Source organism: Triticum aestivum, chromosome 6D, assembly GCF_018294505.1.
Source record: "Triticum aestivum cultivar Chinese Spring chromosome 6D, IWGSC CS RefSeq v2.1, whole genome shotgun sequence".
NCBI lineage: Eukaryota > Viridiplantae > Streptophyta > Magnoliopsida > Poales > Poaceae > Triticum > Triticum aestivum.
In genome coordinates, this window is record NC_057811.1 from 426,797,702 (window position 1) to 426,808,187 (window position 10,486).

The 10,486-nt window shown below is 50.4% G+C and overlaps 1 protein-coding gene across 2 annotated transcripts; it reads right to left on the reverse strand.

The window, feature by feature from the left end:
• Positions 1-1,103: 1,103 nt before the first annotated feature.
• On the reverse strand, positions 1,104-4,580 carry LOC123145569 (transport inhibitor response 1-like protein). 2 transcript variants are annotated; one of them, XR_006472325.1, is made up of 4 exons: positions 3,621-4,580; positions 2,651-3,161; positions 1,567-2,554; positions 1,104-1,455 (listed from the first exon to the last, which is right to left on the reverse strand). XR_006472325.1 is itself a non-coding variant. In XM_044565019.1 (3 exons), the coding sequence occupies exons 1-3, from the start codon at positions 4,301-4,303 to the stop codon at positions 1,802-1,804; spliced, it is 1,947 nt and encodes a 648-aa protein (XP_044420954.1). In that variant the 5' UTR covers positions 4,304-4,580; the 3' UTR covers positions 1,104-1,801. The 2 variants fall into 2 exon arrangements, 1 of the variants encoding a protein (XP_044420954.1); XM_044565019.1 differs by having other exon boundaries at positions 1,104-2,554.
• Between the last annotated feature and the right edge of the window lie 5,906 nt (positions 4,581-10,486).

Consider the following 10,486-nt stretch of genomic DNA (forward strand, 5'->3'; position numbering starts at 1 on the left):
ATCTCATTTGATTTCACATTAGACAAGAAAAGGTGCCTTGTGTTTACATAGTGTTGGGGATAGATTTAACAGTTGACACTACCAGGGAAACCTAAAAAGGTTTAGGAGCACAATGATCATGGCTACACTGTTTTCCTACTCCCCGGTTGATTTTCCGGCTCTCAGTCGAGCAAAAGGCAGGGAGAAACAATTAGTGGATAAGGGCCTCGTGTCGCATCGACAAGAAAAGGTGAATTGTGTTTGCGTAGTGTTAAGGCTGACTTATAAGATGCTGAGGATAGATTAATGGTTGACACTGCCAAACTACCAAGTAAACCTAAAAGGGTTTAGGAACAAAATCATTGTGGCTCCTACTCCGCGACCGATTGAGTTGAGAGGAAAAAAGCAGAGAATTTTGGATAAGAGTCCACTGCACATGGACAAGAACTGTGGTTTGTGTTTATCTAGACTTGGGTTACATCAGGTCTGACTTCATAAGATGCTTAAGGATATATGGATATTTAGTAGTACTGCCAATAAAGTTAGCGAGTAGTGTATGTTGAATTAGCACCAACTGGGCAATGGTTCAACAAAAGCTAATGAAACTTTTTTGGACACAAATATCTGGTTTTGATTCAAGTTGTGGGTGTTTTTGGAACCAGGACAAGAGTTGGATTAGTCATAACAAGCTAGAATCCAGTGATAACCAGCCCCACAGGGAAGGCAGAGATCTAAATATCCCCAGCACACACCTTGTCTAGCCAATTATTTTGGATCATAAGAGTACATGCCACTATGACAGGGAGTGAAACCATTACCTTTTTTCTCTTGCCGTGTGGAAGGTGCAGGCTCTGCCCATTTGGGAGCTTTGAGCTTTTGGCCCCTCCAGGGATGTTCACAGGAGAAGGATGAAAAGGCAAATCCCCATCTGACAGTAGATGTCATGCAGATCTACACGAAACAAGGACCAAGGACCACTCTTGAGATCAAATCATTAGTAGGTCATGTCCTTATCATGTGCCAATACACAGGCAGAGGGCATTTATTGCTGTGGTGGTAGCAACAGAGCAGTCATAATCAGAGCAGCATGATCATGGGTGCAAATGAACAGGCAACAAAGGAAGTAGAGTAGAACGTGGTAACAAATTGATGCCGACTGAATTTCATCATCCAATATCTTCTTGATTAATAACAGCAGAAGGTTGTGACCAGGAAAAGTTGATATTGGTCTACCTTGATCTACAAAAATAAGTTGTGGAAACTATAAAAAATGGGAAGAGAAAATTTATCGTAGCTGGGATAATCTAAACACAAGGCAAAAAAGTTGATGGAGCATTCCAACATAGACAATGCCGTTCCTTTGTCTGAGCAGATAGATTGAACAGTACATGGCAAAACATCAATGGCTGGAGACTTGAGGGCAAAAGGAACCATGTAAAATCTGCTGCCAAATTGGAGTCGACCTTCAGCCATTCTCTGTGCAATCACTAATCAGTTCCGACAACTCAACTATGGTACAACAAAGGCATAGGAAAATAACTCAGATTCCATTGGGAATACGATGACTCACAAGATGAGATGCCTCACCAAGATACATACATCAAAGAAACCTCGTACAGGTTCAAGTCTCGACGCAATCAGCCCAGAAAAGAATAATTGATGGCCTGCTTAATTAAATGATGCATTCATATTCCCCACAATTCAAAATCATCCACGGGGAGCTTCCTCTCTGGCTCTGGCATACTTGAACAGGAATACAACAGCAATGGTCGGGAATAGTAGAACAAACATGACCGTACAACAAACTTCTTCAATGGCAGTACTACAAGATGTTGACAAATGATGGAGCATCTTCCCTTGGTCCTGCCAATGATCGATACAGGTACAGCTTATCAACGGTATCCATTTCCCCTTCATTTTCCTTCATCACTTCAACCACCAGATTAGGCATTTGCTGAGCTACATCCCCACAACCCTTCACAGTTAGCCTGCATGAGTTCATCCAAAAGAACCTCATGTTGTAAAAATAGTTCAGGCCAGAGAGCAATCCTTTGTCGCCAAAAGGGCTATCTCTGACCTCAAGCTTCTGCAACCTAGTGCACCCCTCAAACACGTGCTGAAGAGACATGTCACTATTCCCGGCAAAGGCAACAGACAGAGTCTTTATGAGTTTTCCGTGTCCTCCAATGTATGCAAACGCCTTATCAGTGAGCAGGCCAGAGACTGAAAGTCTGGTGAGCCTCTTGCAGTTCATCACAATCGCCCCAAAACCCTCATCCATGGGCGCCCCGGTAATCCGATCAGGGCGGTGGCGGCCCATAATACAGAGGCGGAACACCAAAAGGTCAGGGCAGTTCTCGGACATAGCAATTACTGCTGCATTTGTCATGCGCTGGCAAAAGTAGAGAATTGATTCAAGCTTCCGGCAGCCTTCTGAGATTGCCTGGAGACCAATATCTGAGACTGAGCCCTCAGAATCCTCGGTGGCATCCAGAGGAAAAACACGTAGCTCACGGAGATTTGAGCATGTTTCAGCCACAGCCCTAAGGCCTTCATCACCCACAGTATCAAGAACCTACAATAAGAAATTGGAACACCAACACCTGATGTCAAAGTACATAAACCAATATATCTATCAATGTGACGACAAAAAAAATCACAAAATACTTACCCATAAAGTGCGAAGATTGACGCAGTGGCGAATAACTGGTATGAACTCTTCATCAGTTAGACCCGCAAAGCTAAAATTGAGGGAAGTGAGGTTGGCACAAACTTGGTAGATTGCTGGGAGGTATGCTGCATTGGCATCCAAGAAACCTGACAAACAAACAAGTGATCTGGACGCCGCAAAAGAGGTAGCGAGCTCAGACACAGACAACGCACCACCAGGGCCTGGCTCAGATCGGAATGATCCAGTGCCAAGGTGAGTCAGATGGGGTGCCCTTGCCATGAGACGACGCAGCTGCTCTATCGAGACATGGTCATTCACGCGCAGACGACGGAGAGCTGGTGAGCGTGCAACGAGTGCCTCCAGGGCCTCAAAGTTGAATGGGACACTAACACAATCAAAGACAAGAGATTCCAGCGACGTGCTGCACTCTGGAAACTTGGAGATCCAATCCACCACCTCGCTCTCCTCCTCATGGAAATAATCTTCAGTCAGATCCAGGACTCGAAGATGCCTAAAACATAAATGTCACGATCCATAAGATAACACAACCTGAGTACTACTATATCATAGTTTGAGACATTTGTTTGCTAGACCTATTTGCCATAACATAACAAGAAAACGATCAAAAGTTGAGTACCACTAACGGCAAAGATTCGAGTGTGGCACTACCAAGTGTCACGAACTGAGTAGAGCTCAAGAACAATAAAGATCTAGCTTTGACAGAACGTGTAGGGATGAGAACCCAGCACGGCAATAAAAAGCTATGGCCTAGATCAGATTCTGATCCAGGGCAAGGCCGGACCAATAAAACCGAAAAAAGCATAAAGGAGTAGGCGTGCACATTAAATAAAGCGGAGATGGCATGATGCAGCTGAGAAATGAACAAATGCGCCAATGGCAGTACGATACCGTCCCGGCCCGTAAAGCTGATACGTTCGTTGATGCCCAGAGACGAGAAACGGAAGCGTACCGGCAGCCCTCGGCGATGACGGCGAGGCCGCGGGTGGTGAAGCCGTCGCAGCAGACGAGCGAGAGCTCCTTGAAGAGCGGGAAGGACTTGGGGATGAGCGCGAGCTCGTCGTCGGAGACGGTCATCCGCTTGAGGCAGATGCGCTCGAGGCGCGGGTAGGCGGGGCCGAGCGCGGCGACCCAGGGGGAGACGTTGGCGCCCCAGCCGTGCGGCACGAGGCTGAAGTCCGCGAAGCGGGGCTTCCCCTTGAGCACGACGGCGCGCACGCCCCCGAAGCGCTCGACGGCGCGGCGCGGCGAGACGGCGTAGCAGTTGCCGATGAAGAGCTCGCGTCGGGTCTGCGCCTCGGCGCGGTACCAGGAGCGGCAGACGAGCGAGGCGGCGTTGCGGTCGCGCGCCGCCGTGAGGAACTCGAGCACGCTCTCCAGCACGTTCTCCAGCACCTGGTCCGGCGGCGCCCACCTCCCGCCCCCGCCGCCGCCGTTGCCGCAGCCCCTCAGATCCGGCGCCCACCTGTCGCCCCCTCCCGCCCCGTCGCCGTCGTCGTCGTCCTCCGACATCCGCGACGGCGGCGAGCCGGAGGAGTCCTCCGCCGCCGCGCCGCGCATGCCGGCGGGGGCTAGGGTTGCGGCGGGCTGGGGGATCGGAGCGGGGGAGGGGGAGGAGGAGGGGGGAGCGCTCATGTGACGGGGCGCTGGAGGTGAAAAGGATTAAATAATGATTAGATCTGAGGAGCGAGCGAGCGAGGTGGACTGAGCGAAGCAATGCCCGTCCTTTTTATTCCTCTCGCTCTCCTCTCGCCGGTGAAAGTTTGGATTTTTGGAGACGGATGGATGGATGGGGAGCGGTGATGCAATCGGGCGTACACCGGACAGCAGTGCCCGGAGACGACCGGGAAAGCACGGACGAGGACGGGTATGTACGTACGAATTTACGTTGCGCCACGGAGAGATTGATGATAATGGAAGGGAAGAAACATGGCCTGCTTCGAGTGCGGCCGATTATACGATGCATCGGGGTGTCTGTTCTCGAAATATAGTGGTATGGAAGTAGTTCCACAAGTTTAATCTTTTCCAGTAACTTTCCTGATGCGGCAGGTTTGTTAGAACAGGTGTTAGAGCAACTTCAATGGGGCGACTCAAACGGACACGGATTTGCCTGTTTTTTGTCCGTTTGGGTCTTCCGTCCGCCTAGCGGACATGCCGCGGACACGCGCGGATGGAGGATGCATCCAACGCGGGACACAAATGCGGACATGCGTGGACAGAGCAACACCAGTCAAGCACCCGCTCTCCACGCGCCCCGTCTCGCCGGCACCGTCGCCATGCCCCTCCTCGCGCCGCCTGTGCCGATGCAGGACGCGAGCTCCAGCCCTGCTGAGATGGAGCACAAAAAGGAGAAGGCAAAATGCATTGCAAAAGGGCTGAATCTTGGAGCAATAGCAGGTTAGCAACAAGAAAATAGAGAGAACTTTGTGGCGGTACTACCTCGGAGCGACACGTCGAGGACCTAGCTGGCGAGGAGGCTCTTGGCGTCGGGCATGCGGTTGAGCGCCAGTATCGTCTCCTCCGTGGTCCCGTACTCCTCCGCAATCCCGACGACGGAGCTCCCAGCAGGCACAACGTACGTGAGGTGCACGACGGGCTCCCCTCCGACGGGGTCGCAGCTGCAGGGCAGCGGCACCCAGAGCTCCAACCGCACGACGCGAGATCCAGCCGTCGCCGCACGACGCGAGATCCAGCCGCCGCCGCACGGCGGCGGGCGGCGGCGGCGGCTTGGCCAGTGACCCGAGGCCTCGCCGGCGAGGACGACGGAGGAGGTGGAGGCCTCGCCGTCGAGGACGGCAGCTCGTGGCGGCGCTCGGCTGGGTGGGGATCTCGGCTGCAGTTCCCAGTCGAGCGGCCCGTGCTGTGTCGCTGACTAGTAGGACCAGGGCGGACATAGGAGGGTAGCAGCGGACAAGGGGAGCGCCCGCTTTTGTCCGTCGTGGACCCATTTGTGGCCCAAAATTGGGCTCAGTTTGGGTCGGGCGGATGACAAACGGACAGCAGGAGGACATGCGCGTCCGTTTGGGTCGCCCCGTTGGGCTAAGTTTTCTGTCTGGATGACCCAAACGGACAAAATGGGTCGCCCCATTGGAGTTGCTCTTAACCAGTCAGTTTCAGGTAGAAAAATATACTATGAAAGCAGCCATAACCGAATCTCTCAAACCCTCCTTCCTCTCTCTACGTCCGGGCGAATGAACCAGTTGGCAACTGGTCACGAAAATGCGAACTAGCCGCACCTATCAAGCCGGCCTCATACGTTTGGGTTGTCCGGCGCCCCTCAAACCCAACCCATATCTGGGACGGATATCATAAGGCCCGGATGCGTCCGGCACGTTAGATCCAACAGACCTAGCCGACCCCAAATCCCTTCAAATTGGTCTCGTCCACCAAATCGATCGCCCTCCTCCCGCGTTGTCCTCCATTTCCCGCAATGTTGTGCGGTGCAAGAGACTTGTGGCGACATACGGTGATCGACTGCTCAATGGCCCGATGTATGTGGGCGCTCTGCGATGAGTCTTTGGTCGAACAAATGTGCCAATAGGTCAATGAGAACCCGCGGGACTAGCTTTCATCATAAATCTATCGCTTGATCTTTTTGTGCATATGTCTATCACCCTCTGGGTGATCTGGGGTGCGAAGAGGAAGGCTGTGTCTAAGGATATCAGACCGAGGCCTTCTCATTGGATCAAACCACCAGAAAACACTGCCAAAGGTAAATGTAGACGATGATGTCGCCGGGAGTTTGGGGGTCAGTTCAGTTACGGCTATTTCCAGAGATAGGGAAGACTTGTTCTTGGGTGCATCTACTATTGTATTCAGGTCCATCACAGATCCCTGCACATTGGAAGCGTTGGCAGTCAGGGAGGCGATGACATTATCGGAAGACCTACATCTTTATCTAATAATAAAGCACCGTGTGCTTCTGCTCGGCAGAATTGCAGAAAAGACCCTTATCTTTCTGGGGATCAACTAGCACTCCTCCTGGGTATTTTCTTCCAAATCAAATGGTTTTGTTACGTTTATAAAAAAAGGGCATGCTGTGTTGGAAATATGCCCTAGAGGCAATAATAAAATGGTTATTATTATATTTCCTTGTTCATGATAATTGTCTATTGTTCATGCTATAATTGTATTAAACGGAAACCGTAATACATGTGTGAATACATAGACCACAACATGACCCTAGTGAGCCTCTAGTTGACTAGCTCGTTGATCAATAGATGGTTGTGGTTTCCTGACCATGGACATTGGATGTCGTTGATAACGGGATCACATCATTAGGAGAAAATGCGATGGACAAGACCTAATCCTAAGCATAACACAAGATCGTGCAGTTCGTTTGCTAGAGCTTTTCTAATGTCAAGTATCATTTCCTTAGACCATGAGATTGTGCAACTCCCGGATACAGTAGGAATGCTTTGGGTGTATCAAACATCACAACATAACTGGGTGACTATAAAGGTGCACTACAGGTATCTCCGAAAGTGTCTGTTGGGTTGGCACGAATCGAGACTTGGATTCGTCACTCCGTATGACGGAGAGGTATCTCTGGGCCCACTCGGTAATGCATCATCATAATGAGCTCAATGTGACCAAGGAGTTAGCCACGGGATCATGTGTTACGGAATGAGTAAAGAGACTTGCCGGTAACGAGATTGAACAAGGTATGGGGATACTGACGATCGAATCTCGGGCAAGTAACATACCGATGGACAAAGGGAATTGTATACGGGATTGAATGAATCCCCGACATCGTGGTTCATCCGATGAGATCATCGTGGAACATGTTGGAGCCAATATGGGTATCCAGATCCCGCTATTGGTTATTGGTCGGATAGGTGTTCGGTCATGTCTGCATGGTTCCCGAACCCGTAGGGTCTACACACTTAAGGTTCAGTGACGCTAGAGTTGTAAAGGGAATTGTATGTGGTTACCGAAGGTTGTTCAGAGTCCCGGATGAGATCCCGGACGTGACGAGGAACTCCGGAATGGTCCGGAGGTGAAGATCGATATATTGGACGAAGGGTATTGGAGTACGGAATTGTTCCGGGGGTACCGGGTGACGACCAGCGTGACCGAAAGGGGGTTTCGGAGGCCCCGACAAGCGTTGGGGGCCTTATGGGCCAAGGGGAGGGGGCACACCAGCCCACTAAGGGGCTGTGCGCCCCGCCCACCCCATCTCACGTAATCTGGAGAGGTGGGGCGCCTCCCCTAGGGCAGCCGCCCCCTCCCGGCTTGGGGGCCAAGTCTCCTAGGGGTGGGGGTGCCCAAACCCATCTAGGGTTCCCCTTGGCCGCCGCCCCCTCTAGATGCATCTAAGGGGGGCGGCCCCCTATCCCATTCACCCTATAAATAGAGGGGGTTGGGAGGGCAGCCGTACCCTTCCCCTGGCGCAGCCCTCCCCCCTACTACGCCTCCTCCTCCTCCGTTGAGCTTGGCGAAGCTCTGCCGGAGAACCACGAGCTCCACCACCACCACGCCGTCGTGCTGCCGGAGTTCTCCCTCAACTTCTCCTCCCCCTTGCTAGATCAAGAAGGAGGAGACGTCCCGGGGTTGTACGCATGTTGAACACGGAGGTGCCGTCCGTTCGGCGCTAGATCGGATCTTCCGCGATTTGAATCGCCGCGAGTATGAATCCATCAACCGCGTTCCTTGCAACGCTTCCGCTTAGCGATCTTCAAGGGTATGAAGATGCACTCCCTCTCTCTCGTTGCTAGCATCTCCTAGATTGATCTTGGTGACACGTAGGATTTTTTTGAATTATTACTACGTTCCCCAACAGTGTTATCAGAGCTAGGTATATGCGTAGATTCTATGCACGAGTAGAACACAAGTAGTTGTGGGCGATGATTTGGTCAATTTGCTTGCCGTTACTAGTCCTATCTTGATTCGGCGACATTGTGGGATGAAGCGGCCCGGACCGACCTTACACGTACGCTTACGTGAGACAGGTTCCACCGACTGACATGCACTTGTTGCATAAGGTGGCTAGCGGGTGTTTGTCTCTCCCACTTTAGTCGGATCGGATTCAATGAAGAGGGTCCTTATGAAGGGTAAATAGCAATTGGCATATCACCGTTGTGGCTTTTGTGTAGGTAAGAAACGTTCTTGCTAGAAACCCATAGCAGACACGTAAAACATGCAACAACAATTAGAGGACGTCTAACTTGTTTTTGCAGGGTATGCTATGTGATGTGATATGGCCAAAAGGATGTGATGAATTATATATGTGATGTATGAGATTGATCATGTTCTTTTAATAGGAATCACGACTTGTATGTCGATGAGTATGACAACCGACAGGAGCCATAGGAGTTGTCTTAATTTATTGTATGACCTGCGAGTTAATAAAAACGCCATGTAATTACTTTACTTTATTGCTAACCATTAGCCATAGTAGTAGAAGTAATAGTTGGCGAGACAACTTCATGAAGACACGATGATGGAGATCATGATGATGGAGATCATGGTGTCATGTCGGTGACGAGGGTGATCATGTCGCGCCTCGAAGATGGAGATCAAAGGCGCAAGATGATATTGGCCATATCATGTCACTCTATGATTTGCATGTGATTTTTATCATGTTTGCATCTTATTTGCTTAGAACGATGGTAGCATAAATAAGATGACCCCTCACTAAAATTTCAAGAAATGTGTTCCCCCTAAGTGTGCACCGTTGCGAAGGTTCATTGTTTCGAAGCACCATGTGATGATCGGGTGTGATAGATTCTAACGTTCGCATACAACGGGTGTAAGCCAGATTTACACAAGCGAAACACTTAGGTTGACTTGACGAGCCTAGCATGTACAGACATGGCCTCGGAACACGAGAGACCGAAAGGTCGAATATGAGTCGTATAGTAGATGCGATCAACATGGAGATGTTCACCATTGATGACTAGTCTGTCTCACGTGATGATCGGACACGGCCTAGTCGATTTGGATCATGTATCACTTAGATGACCAGAGGGATGTCTATATGAGTGGGAGTTCATTAAGTAATTTGATTAGATGAACTTAATTATCATGAACTTAGTCTAAAAAATTTCTTTACAATCTATCTTGTAGATCCAATGGCCCACGCTAATGTTGCCCTCAACTTCAACGTGTTCCTAGAGAAAACCAAGCTGAAAGACGATGGAAGCAACTATACGATGGGGTCCATAACTTGAGGATCATCCTCATACACTACAAAAAAAAGACACATCCGTGACATTTTGGGCCAAACGAATTTTTTTCTGTCATGCTTATGACACTTCTATGACGATAATTGTGACAAAACCCGGTATCATGATAGATGTGGGGGGCTCCTACTTCTATGACAAAAAATCATGACAGAAAATGGGCTTTTCGTCTTGGGAGGGCCGGAGACGCAGCTACATGACATTCTTTGGGCCGTCCATGATGGAGAAAACCGTGGTAGAAGCGAGGGCGAGGAAAATATTGGGGGAGTTCCCGGTTACGGTGGGTGGTCGGGGGCTGAGCGATGCGCGTTTCTCTGGTATGTACGCGCGTGTGTGCGAGGCGTTGCGCTCTAACTGAACCCGAGAGATTGCACTAGCTACGTTACTGAACCCCGATTGATCCCTTGCTGTTAACTGAACCCGAGTGATTCCTTCTCTACTGCTGCTAACTGAAGCCGATCGATGCTGCCTCTGGATGAACAGTGAGCGTTGTTGGGGGCTTTGGATGAACAGTTCCCGGTGGGGGGTTGGATGAACAGGACCCCGTGGTAGTAGAGGCCGTTGCCGCTGGATGAACAGGACCCCGATCGATCGAGCCGGTGGATAAACAGGACCCCGTGGAGGGCTGGATGAA

Excerpts from the sequence above, each read along its gene's own strand:
- LOC123145569 (XM_044565019.1), bottom strand. The coding sequence starts at position 4,303 with ATGAGCGCTCCCCCCTCCTCCTCCCCCTCCCCCGCTCCGATCCCCCAG. Across the intron at positions 3,162-3,620 it reads GTCATCGCCGAGGGCTGCCG|GCATCTTCGAGTCCTGGATC; the intron begins GTACGCTTCCGT and ends TTTATGTTTTAG. Across the intron at positions 2,555-2,650 it reads TCAATCTTCGCACTTTATGG|GTTCTTGATACTGTGGGTGA; the intron begins GTAAGTATTTTG and ends TTCTTATTGTAG.